Genomic DNA, 18,204 nt, shown 5'->3' with positions numbered 1-18,204 from the left:
CTGTCAAGGGTAAATTCCCAGATTAGATTAGTCTTCCCACCTAGTTCAGAAGCAGAAAAATCACTGGCTGCACAGACAGACAGTATCCCCCTTTCTTCCCTTCACAGCTGACTTTTAGAGCAGAAACTGCCGAGGACTCCTTTATCACCTACAGGCAGGCCCAAATCTACCCCTTCCTATTGCAACTTGCTCTGCGGAGCACTGATCCTGAGAGCTTCAAGGTATCATTTTCAAAAGTGTATCAGAGCCATGGGTAGTAAAAGTGGTCCTTTGGAATTCAGATTCTTCCACCTGTCAGGAAAGCCCTCTCAGCATGAAAATTAAAGATTAAGAGAATTAACATCTCTTCTGCCCTGCTACAGTAGAACAAACCAGATCTTGACTGGAAATTCCAAAGTAATCTTCTTTACACAGGCTAAATCAAGATGCCTGTTGGGATTAAAACAAGAAAAAGAGAAAAAGAAAACTTGCCTCAAGACCATGAGAGTTCACAGTCTCATACACGCTCCAGAGAGGTGCCCTGAGAGAGATCTTTTCCTCTGAGCTGGATAAGTGATGTTGTATCACATAAATCTATGTGCTCAGAGGACAGTAAGGCATAGAGATGTTTCTCCAAATCTTTCTCTGTCTCTTTGATCCAGCCACTCTTGGTGACCAACCTTTGTTCCCAACATTTAGACTGCAGCAGCACTAGATGCAGAGGAAACTGTGAGGAACTGTGCTATTTGCAGGTTGGAAGCTGCTCTGGTGGCCAGAATTAGAGGCTTTTCCACCGTCTCTCAGTCCTTACAGGCTCTTTTGGCTGTTGCCGCTGCTACTGCTGAGGCAGGCAGAGCTGAGCAAAACATTATTATTTCATGTGTCCAATACCATCTCGTCCTGTCCCATCCCACCCCGCACCTTTTCTGGGTTCTTAGCCTCTGCCATTGTAGCTTGCTCAGGACTGGCTGGAGGATGGTCTCTGCATATGTGGGGAACATTCAGATTGTTGAAGCCATTTGCTGCCTCAGGCTGAAAATGAGTCCCCTAGCAAGACATGCAGAACTCAGGAGGCTGTGGAAGTAAGATAAGAAAACCACTGATGCCCAGGGGGTAGCAGGGCATTCAGAGAAGCCTAAAGAGCTGTGACCCTGTAAACCAATGATAAACACGAGAAAATTCAGCTCTAGCCTGGCACCAGAGGAAGGACTTGTGAGCTCCCATTAGCAACAAACAGTCTTTTCAAGGTTCCCCTTCATTGAGTTGATGTGGCTGAGACAGAAACATTACCAGAACATAGTGGAGCATACCCTGAGCTTGAAAGCCTACAATCAACAACTCCAGACAACCTTGCCCTAGCAGGGAAGCTGCCTGGATCCTGGTTCCCAATCTTCTGCAGGGCTGCACCTGATCATCTACTTGATCTCCTAAAATGCTTCTTCTTCTCTTTGACCCTTCCAGAGCTATTTGCCTCTTGCTCTCCTGAGTGAGCACCAGCCAGGAGTTGCAAGGTACAGCTCAGCATGCTGACTGCCATGGCTGTCGGATACAACTAGTAAGGTTTAACTAGTAGGGCTCCCAAGGGCTGTCCCGTGACGGTCTCAGATGCTCAGGGAACGCAAACCACTCCACAGTCCTGCATGGCAGCAGAGTCCCCCTTGGGCATACAGTCCCAGGGAGTTTTTCTAATCCCACCTGGGGAGGGGCCAAGGGGAGACGGTTGCACTTCAGCTCCAGCGCTGGAGCAGCCAAGTGCGAGTCGGGAGACGAGAAAAAGGCCTGAACCTTTCTTCCCCGCACCAAGAGACGTGACCCCCTTTCCGGCAAAAGAGACCCCGACACAGCTCCGAGGCCGTTCACGCACCGGGAGCCTCCGTGCGGAGGACCGGAACGCCTCGCCGCTGCGGGCCGGGTCCCGAGTGCGCTCCGGCTGCCCCGGCGCCGCCTCCGCCGCGGCTCGGTGCCTGCCCGCGCTGCCCTTTCCTCTGCTGCCCCCCGGCGGCCCCGGTCGGCCCGGCAGCCGCGCTCCCCTCCGCCAGGGCTGCGCCAGGCCTCCCCCTCCTGCCCCTCTCTCCTCCGTTCCCCAGCCGGCCGTGAGGGCCGCAGCGGCCACCCTACGGCCTTGATGCTAATGCAGGCTGCCTTGGCCACCTTCCTTCAGCAGCCGTTTGGAAATTAGGGCATCACAAGAGCTGAGCGGTGGTGTGTCAGCTAGGCTGCGTGCATGTCTCTGCAAGACGTACCATTCTTGTGGAAAAGAGCTGGGGGGTTTTATTTCCTCCGTGTATGGATTAAGTCTTTCCCCCAGAATGGAGACTCGAGCAAAACTAACCTAAAAGCTTTCGTAAACATGACTATTTTCAATGCACATTTAGTTTTCTGTTGCACTAAGGCACAAGTTATGCATCTCTTTAACGAGCAGATGAGATCTCTGGGCAGATTATGAGTTCTACTTCCCTCCTGTAGCTTAGAGAGTATGTCATCCAGGCTTCCTTGAAGATGAAGGGAGAGAATAAATGGAAACAGATTTGTGAACCTTCACTTTTCATTAGATTGCCTGAAGGCAGTGATACATTAAGAAATGTCCCTGTCACAAGTGAGAATCGTTTTGCACCAGTCATTTGCATGCTGAGCTGTTGCCCTTCAACTGTTAGACATGATCTCTTTTAAAGACATTGATTTAGCCTACTCGACTCTATGCATATGATTTAAATGAAGATTTGGCTGCATGTTCTGTGTCCTTATCCACCAACTAGCATGTGCCAGAGGTGTTCTTCTGTTTAACTGTTTTCTTTCAGATGAAATACTCCATACCTACAAGGTCCTCCAGGATCTGCCACCCCTGTGTTTTTGTTTATGGACCTGCTTATCTTATACACGGAGGATGCTGAGTTCAGTTAGTCTTCATTGCTCCATTATGAGTACCCAAGAAGTAGGCAGGACTTGCTGTAGCAGGTAGTGGTAGTGCATTGCCTTTCTCTGAAAATAAACGAGGCTGAACTGAAGATGCTTACTGATACTGGTGCACTGAATCATCTTCTGGGTGAAGTAAGGTAGCTCCATGGACAAAACACCCCTTGACTTCAGCAGAGATAGGCCTTTGAGGACAAAGTGTGGGTTTAATGTGTCATGTGATATACTAGAGTATGCTGTGGTGGGGGAAATATAATTTGGTAGTGAATTAACCCTGTCTAAGCAACACAAGAAAAATATTTTTACAAGAATGCAATAAAAAAAAAAAAAGAAAAAGGAAAAAAAAGAGAGAGAGAGAAAAATCACATGGGACTTATGACTATGTATTTATATATGCTATGAAGGTATGTCAGACCTCTTCCAGAAAATGTCTGCTGAAAGTAAGCACAAGAAGCAATGTCTATTTTGACTGTAAACACTTTACAGCAGGTAATTTTCAAAGGGTTTGACCAGCAGTTAGAACACTGGGATCCTAATCCATTTAAGTTTGGCCATTAAATAGCAGCAATTACAATTCCCCTCTGTACTTCCCTCTGGGTATATTAACAAACAGCTGGAGATATAAATATCATTGAGGAGCTCTTGCTTTTCTGACATTCATACCAATCTTCTTGGCATGTTTCAGCTCCTCACCAAAGACATGAAGCAGCGGCTGGGTTGTCAAGGGGAAGGCGCAACAGAAGTGAAGAGGCACCCCTTTTTCAAGAGCATGAATTTCAAGCGGTTGGAAGCAGGAATGCTGGATCCTCCCTTTGTCCCTGATGTAAGTACGATACACAGAACACCCACTGGCCTCTTTCAAGAGATTTGTTTCTAAAATAACTTCCCATTTTTAGAGCTGTCATCACTGCATATGTGGGTAGCAGACCTAGGAAGATGTGATAAGCAATAGGGCTGAAGCGGGAAGGCTAGGAGGAGGAGGAGGGCTGCTCTGTAGATATGTGTGCATGCAGGTAGGTGGGCCTCTACATAGGGTGTTAACCTGGGGCTTCTTTCATTCCCACTTATTTTACCAGTGTTCTTGTGTGACACTGGAGACACTGCTATATCTGTTCATGCCTCAATTCCCAAGCTTTAAACTTGGAACCTCTATGTTCTCTTAGCCATAGTAGTAGTGTGAGAATAAATATGCTCGGGACCAGATGGTGCTTGGAAAAATCAGCAATGAAAGCCATATGTATACACATAGGTATATAGACATATATGCTGAGGTGAGATCAGAATTAGAAAGTCCAGAGCTTGAAAGAACTGAGGAATGAGCTGGATCCTTATGAAAACAGGCATTTGTTACAGAAAGTCTGAGTAGGTTCAGATAACGTGTCACCTCAGGCAGAATGCTTGGAGCTGAGATAGCATTTTTAACTTGTTAGTGTTCGTGGGGAGTAGAACCCAATGCTGAGTCCTTACTCAGGTTTACACACCAGTCTCGCACATACTGAAAGACTGTTGCATTGGCAATAAGAAAACTTTTTCCACCCTTTTATGGTATAGATCTCTACCCCAGTGCAGAGTTATCTGATTATTTTCCTCCTGCAGGGCTCTCTTTCTGGGTAGGCCTCCTGTCCGTAAAGTTCCCATATGGTTCTAAGTAAACACTGCCATTTTAACTTATTAAGGAAAGTAACATCTTGGCAGCTCTCATTCACGTTGCTGCAAACTCAACCAAACCAAAGTGGTTTAAAAGCTACAAAAGTTTACTTTAGCTGCTCTGGTTTTGCTTTACATTTTACTATGCGGCCTAGTTATTCCTGCCAATTAGCCCATGGTGTTACGACCTGCTTTAGTGGGAAGAAATAGGAGACAAGCTACTATTTCTTTCTGATGTAGAAAATTAGAAAATTCTGGGCTGAAATTTGGGATTCGCCAGAGTGTATTAAAAGCTTAACTGTGGCATGTAAGGCCCAGAAGGCACCTCTTATAGACATATTTGCTAAAGCAGAGGCACATAAATTTTTATGGCTATTTATTGGGAACTCAAGAGCTGCCTCTAATTTAAATTATTTGGCACTTCATCCATAGATTTTGAAGTCTTTACTGAAGTCAGCTGAATCGCCCAAAGCTATATAGCCAATGGCAGAGGTTGTAATCCAACACATCTTTCTCCATCCTCCTCTAGCCTTCTCTGTCTCCACAAAAATGTTGCGGATTGCAGCCACCAGAAATGCAAAGAGATGCAGCCTCCAGCAAATACGACTTTTGTTAGGAATTAGTTTGATTTGTTTGGCCACGCTGCTCAGCTCTAGGTAAAATACTGCACAGTTGGACCACTGGGCTGTGCAGTCATGATACCATGTGTTGACAATATAATTCAACATGTGCTTGAGTTTGTTAGGTTGGGCTAATTCCTCAAGCCACCCCTCAATTATTCCTGTGCCTCAAAGGGTAACTTTGTGTGGCTAATGGGAGCTCTCTAAGCACACAAATGACCACACTATGTCATGTAGCCAGTGATGACTATTTCTGTTTTCTATGACTGACTGCTGGAATATGAGCTAAAGCAGCATCACTGCAAAAAGTCCTGTCTGTATCCCAGAAAACGGAGTAGTTTATAAAGGTAAAGCCATTTGGCTATTTGAAGAAATGCAGCCAAGTTAAAAGAGTTAATAGAGGTGATTCTGGACAGCTTCCAGCAGCTGAGCTATTAATAAAAACAATGGAAAAATGCCAAAAGATCTTCTGTTTTCTTTAGCAGTTAGTATACATTCCTTTAAACTTTTAAGCTGCAAAACCCACAGCTACCTGTGCAGAAGGTCACTTCTAATTGAGATCCCTTTTCAGAGCTGTCTCCAGTGTGTCACTCATAAATATTCTGTTATTCTGTTGTTCCCTGTCTAGAAGAAAAGGCTATTGAAGGCTTTGATTTTTTCCTTGCTTTCCATCCTTTTCCCCTCACCTCTTAACCATATGCTATATGGATGACTAAAACCCACTTTGTCTGCACTGATGCTTTAAGGACTTCAAAGTGGGACGCTTAACGTGCTTAAAGCAGAGTCAGCCTTTGATGATAAACATGCAGGCAGAGTAAGTCTAGAGAAGCAGGATGCATAGTCACTTGTTGTTAGGCATTCTCACTTGACTGAATCTGTGAATAGAAGCACATGGTCAGACTCAGAAATATTTTTTCTCTTGCTGTTTTTTTAATTCCTCTGCTGAGACAGCCCAGAGCAGTATACTGCAAGGATGTGTTAGACATCGAGCAATTCTCCACAGTGAAAGGAGTAAACCTGGACCAAACAGATGATGATTTCTATTCCAAGTTTTCCACAGGATCCGTGTCTATTCCATGGCAAAATGAGGTAAGGATGTGTCATAGTAAAATTACTCCAATAAAACCCCTAACACAGATGGTTTTAGAGGAGCTGTATATTTCCAGTAATATATAGCTACTGCATAACTTGCCAGACTCTAATGATTTCATGAGTTACAAATGGCCTCTTTCAAGATCTATAATGTACCACAGATGTCAAGTTCAGGTGACTGTATCTGTTGGCTGTGCATATTTGTGTAAATTGGCAAGGATCCTACTGTACTTCCTTCTTCTCCTGTATTTCTATGGAGGTGTTTTGACAACAGCTCTGAGGAACTTCCACAGGATGGATGGCAGTCCTAATGGACTCCATTTGTGATCCTCATCTCACCCATTGTTTTGTACCTGCAGCGGGTCCCAGCTGCAGCAGTTGACTCTAGAACTTGAACAGCTCCTGGGTTTCCAGATCTGGGTCTTTGTTTCTGTTTGATATGAAAACAGAATCAACAGTTGATTTCATAATACAGATCTGGATCAAACAGCAGTTCCACTTGGGCAGAGGGGTGTTAATAACTGGGATTTTTTGAGTCTGCCTGAATATACCTAATATCCTCCATAGTGAAAAAGAAGAAAAGACTAGAAAAGTGTGTGGGGCAACCTCTAATAAGACTGATGTGCAAACATACAGAACAGATTCAGCCTCTCTTTTTCATACCTCCTATTTACCTTCTATAGCCACCGACAGGAATTCAACTGTTAACTCTCCTAAAACATTGCTCAAGCTGTTGATGGCAGATAGTGATCCTGATCCTGACTTTGAACAACCTGGTGCTACTGGAATCTATTTAATGCAGATGTGTCACTCCTTAATTTCTTTCTTTCTTTGTTTCTTTCCTATTGTATTCCACCAGATGATAGAAACAGAGTGTTTTAAAGAACTAAATGTGTTTGGACCAAATGGTACTATTTCACCAGACCTAAATAAAAGCTTCCCTCCAGAGCCACCCAAGAAAGGATTGCTACAGAGAATATTTAAACGGCAGGTGAGGTCTTTTATGACTAAAATAAGGAACACCAGTATAGATGGCCAGTGTCACATACCATGTTATGATGGTATTTTTGCTATGATAAAGACAGAACATCTTAGAGAGGGCTGTTCATCACAGTCCAATTGCCAGTTAGCTGCCAGTTTCCTGACTAATACTGCATATCCCAGATTTGCAGATATCCTATGTCACCAGAACCATCTTTTTTCATCAGCTTTGTTTCCAGTGGTTGAAAACTTCTTACCCAAACTATTTTTCAGTGGTATGCTGAAATGCCTTTTGAAATGGTTATTTGTTTTTTATAAATTCCTTAAAACTCCTTGATTTATATGTTAAAAAAGAAAAGAAAATGCAAAAGCTGAGTGAGATAGTCAAGGCAGGAAATCGAGGCTCTAGAAAAGAGAACAGACCAGGGAGTATGTGATATACAGCTTTCATGTGGCACCATGGCACAATTTGCAAATCCAAATAACATTCTTAGACTTATGTATTTCTGTAGGGTTAAAGTCATGCCTCAGCACTGTCAGGTAGCCTCTGTATTAGTCAGATTTAGTAGATAATGATGTTTTGCAATGAATTGAATTTATTCCTGGAGTTCAAGTGAGTCTTCCTCAAGAACTCCCATGGTCCTCCTGACCTAGAGAGGACTACAGGTAAGAACTGAAGAGTATTTTACAGCCAGAGGTCTTCAAACAAATATCTTGCAGTACAGTCAGTACATTATCACCATAAAATTAACAATGTTGGGCTAAAAGAAGCTTGGCATATTTGCAGAAGCTAATTGTCATTGTTTTCCTCTTTCTATAGCATCAGAACAATTCAAAGAGTTCTCCAAATTCAAAGGCCAGTTTAAATCACCACATAAATTCAAATCACGTAAGTTCAAACTCCACTGGAAGCAGCTAGTTCTGACTCAGTTTTATGAAACGTTACATCCTTCCACTATAGTCTATGGAGCTTCTATGGATGAGAGAGCATCCACCGTTCAGTGAAAAAAAAAAAAAAAAAAAAAAAAAAAAAAAAGGATCTCCCCAAAATGGAGATTTTCTACCCATTCCTTCCAGTGGAGCCTCGCATTTTAAGAAGAAATTTCCACTCAGGTCTGTTTCTGGAGGTGGCACTCAAGACTGTGTGAATCAAATTTGTCTATTTAGAACATTGCAATAGAAATTCAATGAACATGACTACTTGCACGTATTTAAATAGCATCATACTAGAACTGAATTTTGTCTTTATTATTTTTAAAGAAAAGTTTTGTAAATTTCTCTATTGTCTCAGTTTACATTTTGTACATTTGTATTTAAATGAAAGTCAGACTTTGGAGGTGTATATTTTCCAAGCAGCAGCTGTAAAGCCATGTGTTTTAAGACATTTTTTTAAAAGAAAAAAAAATGTGACTCAAGACTTCCAGAGCCTCAAACGAGAAATCATTCTTTTTAGTAAATCTAGAAAATTATTCATAAATCACTTTATCAGACTGGGTTTTATTGACATGCATTTTTATGGAACAGTTTATTCTTAATTATTTTACATCTGTATATTTGGTTTACAGCAACACTGCATACATTTCTCCTCTTCATTAATTTGTAATGTCTCGCATTAAATGCTAAAAGATACTGACAAGGCTTTGACGTATTCACGAATACTACTTGCTATGCCTAAGGTTTGTGATGTCATTGGACCAGCACATCTGAGATTTGCACTTATTTACGTTGTTAGCTCATCATAATTTTCTTGGTTAGAAAGAGAACCCTATTTTAAACTCTTCTCCTTCACTGGTGTTTGAACCATTTCTGATGACAAGAAGAACAAAACCGAGTGAGAGGTAACCAGGAAAGCAAATGACCGTTTCTTTTTCAAGATCTTGAAACCTGCACCCACTGAAAGTAGAGCAAAACTCTAAGTGTTCTCAGTGCTGCAGTCAAAAGTCCAAGGCCTTTCCAGTCGCTCATACCAACCAGGTAGCAAGAAAGAAATTCAATAGTCTGGTTTATACTGACCATGAGATTCATGTCAGCTCTCTAGAGCTGAGCTGTGAAAATTCGGAGCGGGATCTGAGCTGCTTTTGAGCAGTAGCAGAACCTTTAAGTTGTGTCTGCATTTAAGAGTTTTTTCACAGTCTTGACAGACATACATGACTCATCCCCTCAATTAGGTCCTTGACTTAATTGAATAAAATGTTAGTTATGAAATGACACTTCCCACTTTTGCTTCCATCTTTCTTTGTACAGGATCCTTTAACCATTGTTGAAGACATTGTTCCCACTAGTATAAACAGGATCAGTCAGGATCAGTAGCAGTACCTGAGACACCCGAATTACGCTTTTCTCAGGCTACCATCTATTATTTTTAAGAATGCCAGATCAAAAATATGGTTGCTTCCCTTCGACAGGAATTGGAAAACCTTTGTACCCCCAAGTGCAGACATGATCTCCATAGACTAATATATTCTGTAAAACAGGTTTGTTCACCATGATCATTACAATGTTGGCTAAAGTAGATGGATGAGTTCACTCCTTTCGGTCAACGAGGAACTTCTGATGCTCAGGCTGCTGTGTCTAAAGTCCTGTTAGGTAGCAGTTCTGTTATCCCAGGGTACTAGGAAGCACTATTCCTGAAGAAGTCTAAGTAGCCAAAGTTCATTAGTCTATTAATTTATATCTTCTATGTGGCCAATGGAGAAGAGTTAAAAAATACAGGTTAGCAGTGGCAAAGGTATGAGTGAGTCACAAAAATTACATACTGGAACACCATGAAGACATGAAGGAAAGAGATAGGACAGAGTCAGGATTTGCATAAAGCAGCTTACAGAGAAAAGGAACTAAGATGGGGCTTTGGTGCCTTTCTCAGAAGTAAAATATGTTAAGATGCAAGTCCATATAATTCCAAAATCTCCCATTTTTCCTGGTCAATGGGACATGCAAGAAAGCTGTGTAAGTGTGCCATAACATCACCAAGAATGTGTTTGCTTTTTTTCCTTCAGATCAGTGTGGCACAGAAATTCCTTTTTCCCACGTAGATGGTGCTCAGGGAGAGCTTCAGCCACTCTCCCATGTCAGATGATGGCATTGCAGACCGTACAGAACATGCAAGATTGTAGAGAGATAGTAATAGGTCTGAATTTTGAGTAATTTTTTCTCTCTGGATCATCTGCAAACCAAATCTATAATGGTTTCAGCTTCCCGATAGGAGGGGAAAGAAATATTGTAGAGGTGAAAGCCACTGCGTTTGGAGGGGTCTATTACCTCCAGTTCCATTCTCACAGCCTGATGGAAAGCCACCTAAGTCAGCAAGATTCTGGTCAGTCACTTTAGCATGCTCTGCATGGACATACGCTTGCTCTGAGAGGTTTTCCCAGGCCTTCTTCAATGACACGTAAGATTTCAGTTGCTTTCAAGACATGTAGGTGAGAAGTAGAGGAACATATCATAGCCAGACCACTGATGTGTATCGGTGCACCTGAGGCAAGATGCACTTCTTAGTTCATAGAGAGCTGCAAGGGATGCGCAACTCAAATCTGTTTTTGTCTTCAAAAAGACTTCACCTTCTAGCAGCATTGTACACTTTATGTTTGTGCACAGTCATCTGACTTCATCCTGTGCACAGATGCCAGGAGTAGGGGGTGCTGGCTGGGGGACTAGGGTGAAAGACAAAGCTCTTTTCTCCACTACCGCCATTGTCTCACTTTGCAGCAAGAGATGAGCATATTCCCCCATCAGAAAAATGTGGCTGAGAATATCTACCTACCACATGGGGAAGAAAAAAGGACAGCTGGAGGAAGGCTTAGCCCATTAATGTTTCATGGGATAAATCTGTTAAGACTGCAGCTATTGGCGCAAGGGCTTCATTTCCTACACGTCACTAGTGTGGCACATGAAGACTAAATTTTCTTTTTTTGCCACCTCCCATTTGGGAAATAAAATCCCAATAATACAAAACCCTTATTGAAAGCTGGTGAGCAATTTGCAAAGAGATTGTAAACGACCTTATACCTCTTATATGCTGTCTGCCTTAACTAGCGGTGGATTACTTTGTTATACAACAACAGTGAGTAATAGCAAATGTGCCTTCTCCTGCTCTCCTTTCAGCTGGGACAGATCGTTACTCAGCACCTCTAGGACTCTAGCAGTGGACACACAAGGACAGTGCTAAGTCCTGAGATGACAAAAGTGGCATTCAGTGATACTTGGAATTTATAATGCTAGGGTTAGAAATCCTGAATCCTCCAGATGGTGTGGGAGAAGGATGCTTATGCCCACCTGAAAAGTCAAGCCTGGATCCCAGCCCCTTGGGAGCAGTGAGTGAGTAAAGGAAGAGATAGAAAACTAGGTTGTTTGAGGGAGATTTGATACCGCTTCCCCAAGTGTTGCTATTCTGTCCAACAAACTTTAAACAGTATTATGATGCTTGGGAAGCAGAATTGTCGTACTCTTTCAGTATCCAAGTCCTGATAGATTTGATCAATATCATATATCACTAATGATAATGAACAGTCCTAGGAATCTTATAGTCAGAGTCTGTCTACACAACAAAACCTGCAGGATTGTCTTTTTCATTGCCGCTTTCTTCTTTTTCTTTTTTAATATATATATTTATTATTATTCAACTCATCAGACATCCAAGACTGGAGAGGAGTCACAGTCCTCTCACTTCCATTATGTGACCAGGTGCAATTTGAGCACAGAATTCAGGTCTGAAGCCCTGCCCTGCATAGTCAGATATCTAGAGAAAATTGGCATTTGTCTCTGTGGAGCCAAATTCAAAAATACTAGGAGCCACAGGTGTTCAGGGGCTTTGAAAGAACAGAATTATAATTTCATTATACAATCTTGGAGAGCATTGGCAAAGTGAATAGGTTTGGGTGTGGGTTTCCACATACCAAAGGAGAAGAAAGGAGTAGTTATTTAATGGCTTTTTAAACTGATCAATTTTCTGTATCTTCTTTCCATTTATGATACAGATTCCTTCAAAATGTGATACAGATGTTCAGCAGTTATTTTCCACAATGTCTCAGTGTTCACTTAAGTCTTCTCACATTTTTCCCCCCCTCTGGTTGGACGAGAGGCTTTTTGAAACAAGTGACTAGTGAGGGGAAAATAACAAATAATAAACTCTTACGTGTGCACTCTTGGCCTAAATTATCTAAAAAGAAATTTTTACAAGAACAGCTATGACTCAGATGTTGTTTCTGAACAAAAACCTGGTAAAGGTGTAAAGATAATCAAACCAAAAACGTCCTGGAGATCAAAGTGAATGTTAGTGGATGGCAGAGTTCAATATTGCAGTGTTCACCTGGCCCTACTGCCTAGTAGCTGGCAGTTTGGGATGGCACCAGGTATCCATAAGAACAACTTGACCTGTCTTGTTTTGCAGTCATCCCCTCCCCCAAAAACAGTGACGAAGAGTGCCATCAGCTGTAGGTAATCAAACTTTGCTGACACAGTGATGTGTCTGATTACAAGACACTGATTCTTAATTTTGTTCAACCAGAACTCAGGTTCTAACTTGAATTCTTTGCTTCCTCTGTCAAATCCAGTTGCTATTAAACTTTTTCAGTAGAGAAGCCTCAGCTGACAAGAAAACCAGAAAAGCAATCTGTAATATTAATAACACCATCAGTAGGACAAGGAAGAGAGGGTCTGAGCTCTGGAGTACAGTGTGAAAACTACCACAATGTGTGTGTCTTCAGCAAGTGTCAAATGGCAATTATTATCTCACATCACTGCGCATTCTTCCTTGGTTCATAGTATGTTATTCCTAGTTTTGAGTAATTTGGAAATTGCATACACGAGGTCATATTAAACGTAGAGTTGGGCCCATGGCTCAGAGACAAGATCACCTCTGTGAGGAAGTCAGACATAAGAGCTTGGAAAGACAAGTAGGGACCCATTCAACCTGCACAAACAGCCGTCACACAGGTCTGTGTTCCCAGGGTCTGAGCCTCAGCCAGGAGCTCTCTATGTAGACTTGTCTGGAAGAGCAATAAATGCACACTCTTATAGCACTTCTCATGGCTATCCATGGAACAGGTGGCTGCAGGACAAGATATGGGTGTTTTAATCTCTGCTCCACAGTTGTGTTTTTTTTTTTTTTTCAGTTCAGTAGCAAGATGTAATACTCACTTGTTAAATATCTCAATGCAGATGAGATCATTCATCAAACATTTCTAGGCACTTCCTGTACAATCTTTAAAGAGGCTGGACTTTGCTTTAAAAGAACATCCTTGGGTTAGTCTGTCTCTTGGGACATCTTCCTTCACATATGTAGCATGAAGCACAAAGTGGCCTCTGGAAGCTTTAGTGGTCCAGAGTAACATTAATAGTACTTAGGTGCCAACTTCACAAAAACACCACTTGGACGCCTTGGCTGTCACTGCAGCAAATAAGTCTGGTGGTGAAGGGAGCTGGAACCAGAGACTTAAAGGCTCTCCTGCCTGAGGATGGCCCTCGTCTGTCTCAGGCTGCAGGGAAGTACGTTTGGCATTGAAGTTTGGAAGAATCTGTGCAATGGCTCTGTTCAATGCCTCCATGCAAAAAGGAAGGTTCCAGAGTTGTCTGTGTCAAGCCTTCCACAAATATGAGCTGCAATTTAAAACACTAAATGTTACTTAGAGTAAGAATAGTAATGACTAACAACCTTATGCTAAAGCTGAAAGGCTATGGAAGTTTAAAACAATTACTCACTTTCATGTGCTGGGCAGGAAACAATCTCTTTTAGATATACTAAATAGTATTATTTATGTAGTCCTGGCTGGTAATAACTTTCTGCACTTAGCTACAAAAAGAAAAGAGGAAGAAATCGGTCCAGAGAATGTTGCAATTTTATTTTTTGTTAGGAAAACTACCAAAGAAGGTGAAAAGCCCACAGCATGCCACAGTATTATATGCTCACCTCCCCCAAACTTATCCGTGATAATACAAATACAAGCTGCTGCAGTTGATTCAGCTAAGCTAGTGTCCTGTCAAATGGGTTTAATGAAAGAAACAGTTTTAAACAGATCATTGCCTATTCACTAAAATGAATATTACTGCTTGTGCAGAAGTATTCTCCTTGTTTTATGTACGTGGAGCCAGAAGTGGTGGATTGTATTCCTATTGCACCCATGTTTTACTTCAATCCCTGGCCAAACCTCTCTGCAATTCTTCTTTCCCATTCTTGAACATGGAGGGATGCTCTCTATCTATCAATAGAAAGCACTTTGGAGTCAGTGCATAAAACAAATCAATACCAATTCTTTGTATTATTATTTAAGTGAAATAGGTTTAATATAGCTGCTCTTATTTACGTGACTATGGAGATGACTCTTGTAAATAAGGGCTCTTTTTTATTATTGGTTTGCCTTAGTTCTGTAGAGATATAACAGAACGCACTTCACTTCTGTAAAGCCATCTCCAACAGAAGATGAGATGACTGTAAATGTTATTCATTTCTTATTTGAGTGCTAGCTACTAATTGCAGCATTCAGACGAGCACTTCCTCTTTTTTATATTGGAAACAATTATAGGAAGGGGACAAAATGACATTCACTGGTTCAACTTCACAATCTTTCTCTTTTTGGCCAAGCCTACAAACGAATTCCTAGGTACCAATTAAGTGAAATGCTGTGTGAAGTCACAAAGATGCACGCGTGGCAAACATTGGGTCAGCTCACTGCCCGTCTCTGAAAACAAAGAGGTAACCACATGCTGGGATCAATGGACTCCAAAGGGGAACTCCAAGTTTTCTGGATAATCAGCGGTCCCGTAGAGAAGATTCACTCCCAGAGAAGAAACATTTCAGGTAGTGGCTGGATGACAAATGTGTTTTCCTTTCTCATCACCTCACACGCAGCTGTTAAATATGTTTATTAGCAAGCTCAAATGATTTATTTCATGTGTATCGAATGCGATCTCCCTTAATTGCATTTCTTTTAAACACTGGACACTCTTCTGAAAGACTTAACATTTTAGCCTTATGAAGGTGAAAGTTGTAAAAACTTTATTTTGTGTTTCTGAGCAATGTAGATAGACCTAAAGATTTCATGAATTATCATGTGGTTGCCCATATCTGACTAATAATTAAAGTGTAAAATTGCAGTTTCATATTAGGGTTAGTCTTTTCACCTGCTTCAAAAATTAAAAATCATATTTGGTATATAAACATACACAGAATATCCTTCTGATTGAATTTCAAGAGCATATCCAGGATTAAATGTTTTTAAGCACTTCTAATACTGTAGTCTATAAGAGGAGCAGACACTTCTAAAGCAATGTTAAAAGTTGTCTTTCATAACTGAGTCAACAGATCATTTTTGTAATAAATTAAAGCAAGTGTTCTCAACTAGAAGAACTAGTGGCTGTTGGTATTGTACAAAAAATCATTCTAGTATCCAAAGGGTCATGGGTGGGGAGGGTCTGTTTGGTTTTGTTTCTCTTTCCAGGGAGATCTTTAACATTGTTTGATGAAGCTAGTTTCATTTGAGATTGTTATTGAAGATAAAGGCTTCTGTGTTCTATGGCTGCTTGGATTCTTCGTACATAATGTCCTAGTAATGTCACAGTGCTGCTGTATCTAGATCAAACCACTGTTTTGATTGTTTATTTTTTTGTTTTTGTTTTTTTTTTTTTGTTTTTGGCTTTTTTAATAAATTCTTTAATTTAAATACTTGAAAACTATGGTTTGCTTTAATGAGGCTTGTAATCAAACAGGGCTTCTTTAAGTCCTTAGGATCTTGAAGATGACTTCAGTGAGAGTTGCAGCTCATATCTTGCTAAGTTCCTTTGTGACTTTGTATGTGTTAATAGTACTGTCTTTTTAATTTTCTGACCCATCACATTTTCATGGAGATTGAGGGAACTAAAAACCAAATTGAGGTTGTGTATTCCTTTGTGGAAGTTCAGATTCTCATCTGAAAGCAAGACTGTATTTTCCCTGAGTTGTCCTGCCTTCCTTACCTCCCCTGCCTTCCTCTGCGATACGAGCCTTCAGCCAACACAACTCTTTATGACCTTAAAAATAGGTTGAATGAAAGGATGACAAAATCACTAGCAGGGGTGTGGGCTGCAGATCACATGAACTATTTTTTGAAGTTGCGCATTGTCTGATTTATGAGGCCCTACAAAGGGCTTTGTCTAAGCTCCAATTAGGCAGAGAGAAAGTGTTTAGAGAAAGAAAACAACAACCATCAAAACGTGCCCTTCGGTACTCTGTACATAGAGGATCTAAAACAAAGACAAAGTAGCTGCAGAATCACTAGAAGGAAAGTTATGCACCACTTTTTCTTTAAGAGGAAAAAGACAAATCTTTCAAAGAAGCATGATGAATATTTTTATGAGCCTGCTAATGGCAAACAGTGTTTGCATCAAGTTTCATGAAAGAACATTGTGAAAACAGATTATCTGCATGAAAGCAGCTACATCCAACAGCTATACTCAGTAAAACCTAAGGTAATAGACTCCACAAATTCAGGTCATGCATATTATCACTTTCCAAACAAACCAAGCCATTTTTCACAAGATTTTAACAATCTGAGAGAATGTGAGATGAAATTTTATTACTTCTCTAACAGTTCTTGGTGGTTTTGTTCTCTCTGTATCTTGATGTCCTTTCCGTACAGCAACATGTTCCCTCTTGAGAGATGTAATCTTCCTTAGATTTTTCCACTATCTCTGGCATGAGATGTTCAGCTTCTCAGAGAAAAGTCATTACGTTATTTTGAAGGAAATCCAATTAAAAAAGAAAAAAAAAACAAAAACATGTCAACTTTTTGAATCCCTTAGGGGGCTTTGCAGATGAAAAATACCATAAATGGGCCTGACTCTGCAATTTCAAGTCCATGGGAGAGGAGACAATACAACTTTCTGCCAAGTCAGTGTCTAAATTGTTGGGTTTTGTAATTCTGTTTCATATCTGGTATAGAGTAAAAGTCAAAAATAAAGTGAAAATAGGGCCTATTAACAATTGGTGCTCTGACTTGCCCTGAGTGGAGAAGAGTAACTGCTACAGATGCTGAGCAGCTTCAGTAGCCCATTTAGAGATGCTTGGTTAAACTTTACCTCACTTTCATACTTAATTTTTAATTACAGTTTATCACTGCTAAATTGTTTCTTAATTAAAGGAAAGTGGGTTCCTCTGCTGTGAGTAAACTTCAGCAGCATCCTAACAGTGCAGGCCTCCGTGTACCTCTGTTAGCTTTTATGGCAGAGGCTTGGGATGCCATAGGGATGCTCCAGACCTGCTAATCTGGGGTCATTGCAGTGTAATAAAGATGAAAATATCAGAAGCAGGGAGGCAGGTAGGCTGCTTTTTTAAAAAAAGCTTGCAGATACAAAATGACTTGCCAAATTAAATTTTAAAAGCATACATTCAAAGGTGCAAAGCCACACACTTAAGAAATGCAAGAGCGAAGGTTGCCTGTATTCCATTAATGTCGTTCCCTTGTCCTTATGCACTGCTATTATTATGCCTTCACATAATATGTTATTATTATGCATTCACTCCCAGAAGAGAAACTAACCTCTGGCAGATTTACAATGAAAACCAGATGCATCCTCTCTATGGCATCTGCTAATACGTTATGTGTGTCAGACTTTCATTTAAGTCTAAAATAAATATTTTCCTCCAGGGAAAATCTCACCTAATTGGCTGCTCCCCTCCATTTGCAGTGGTAAGGCAAATTGCGAATTCTGAAAAATTCATTTAGGAGAAGTACATACTGCTCTCTCCCATAAAAAAGGACCAAGAGCTTTCAGTATCCCATCTCTCTTCACTTAGATGCTATTGATCCCAAAATTGGGAAGGGGATGTGGAATGAATCTGATCGGTTTCCTTTCCCTTCTGGAGTGCAAGCTTTTGGTTGTTTAGGGACTGGCAGGAGGAATGAGAGAGATTCCTAAATCTGTCCTCTCCTCTCCACATATATTCACTCCTACACTCTGCTTCCCTGCTCCCTCACCTTTCTGGACAGATGAAGACAAAGAC

The 18,204-nt window shown here is 41.1% G+C and overlaps 1 protein-coding gene across 5 annotated transcripts in view; it reads left to right on the top strand.

Moving 5' to 3' along the window:
• Positions 1 to 15,905, top strand: part of GRK5 (G protein-coupled receptor kinase 5) — a 168,278-nt gene extending 152,373 nt beyond the window's left edge. For 3 of the 5 annotated variants that reach the window (XM_067000383.1, XM_048057402.2, XM_048057409.2), the window contains 4 exons: positions 3,578 to 3,715; positions 6,111 to 6,248; positions 7,111 to 7,242; positions 8,053 to 12,996. In XM_067000383.1, the coding sequence (XP_066856484.1) occupies positions 3,578 to 3,715; positions 6,111 to 6,248; positions 7,111 to 7,242; positions 8,053 to 8,151 (507 nt within the window). In that variant the 3' untranslated portion in view covers positions 8,152 to 12,996. Of the gene's footprint in view, positions 1 to 3,577; positions 3,716 to 6,110; positions 6,249 to 7,110; positions 7,243 to 8,052; positions 12,997 to 14,808 lie in introns of those variants that run through there. The other 2 variants (XM_067000384.1, XM_067000385.1) reach the window with 2 other exon arrangements.
• The last annotated feature ends 2,299 nt before the right edge of the window (positions 15,906 to 18,204 follow it).

The sequence above is a fragment of the Anser cygnoides genome, chromosome 7 (assembly GCF_040182565.1).
Source record: "Anser cygnoides isolate HZ-2024a breed goose chromosome 7, Taihu_goose_T2T_genome, whole genome shotgun sequence".
In the NCBI taxonomy this organism is placed as follows: domain Eukaryota; kingdom Metazoa; phylum Chordata; class Aves; order Anseriformes; family Anatidae; genus Anser; species Anser cygnoides.
The sequence above is the reverse complement of the archived record's forward strand: the minus strand, read 5'-3'. Positions and strand labels throughout refer to the sequence as shown.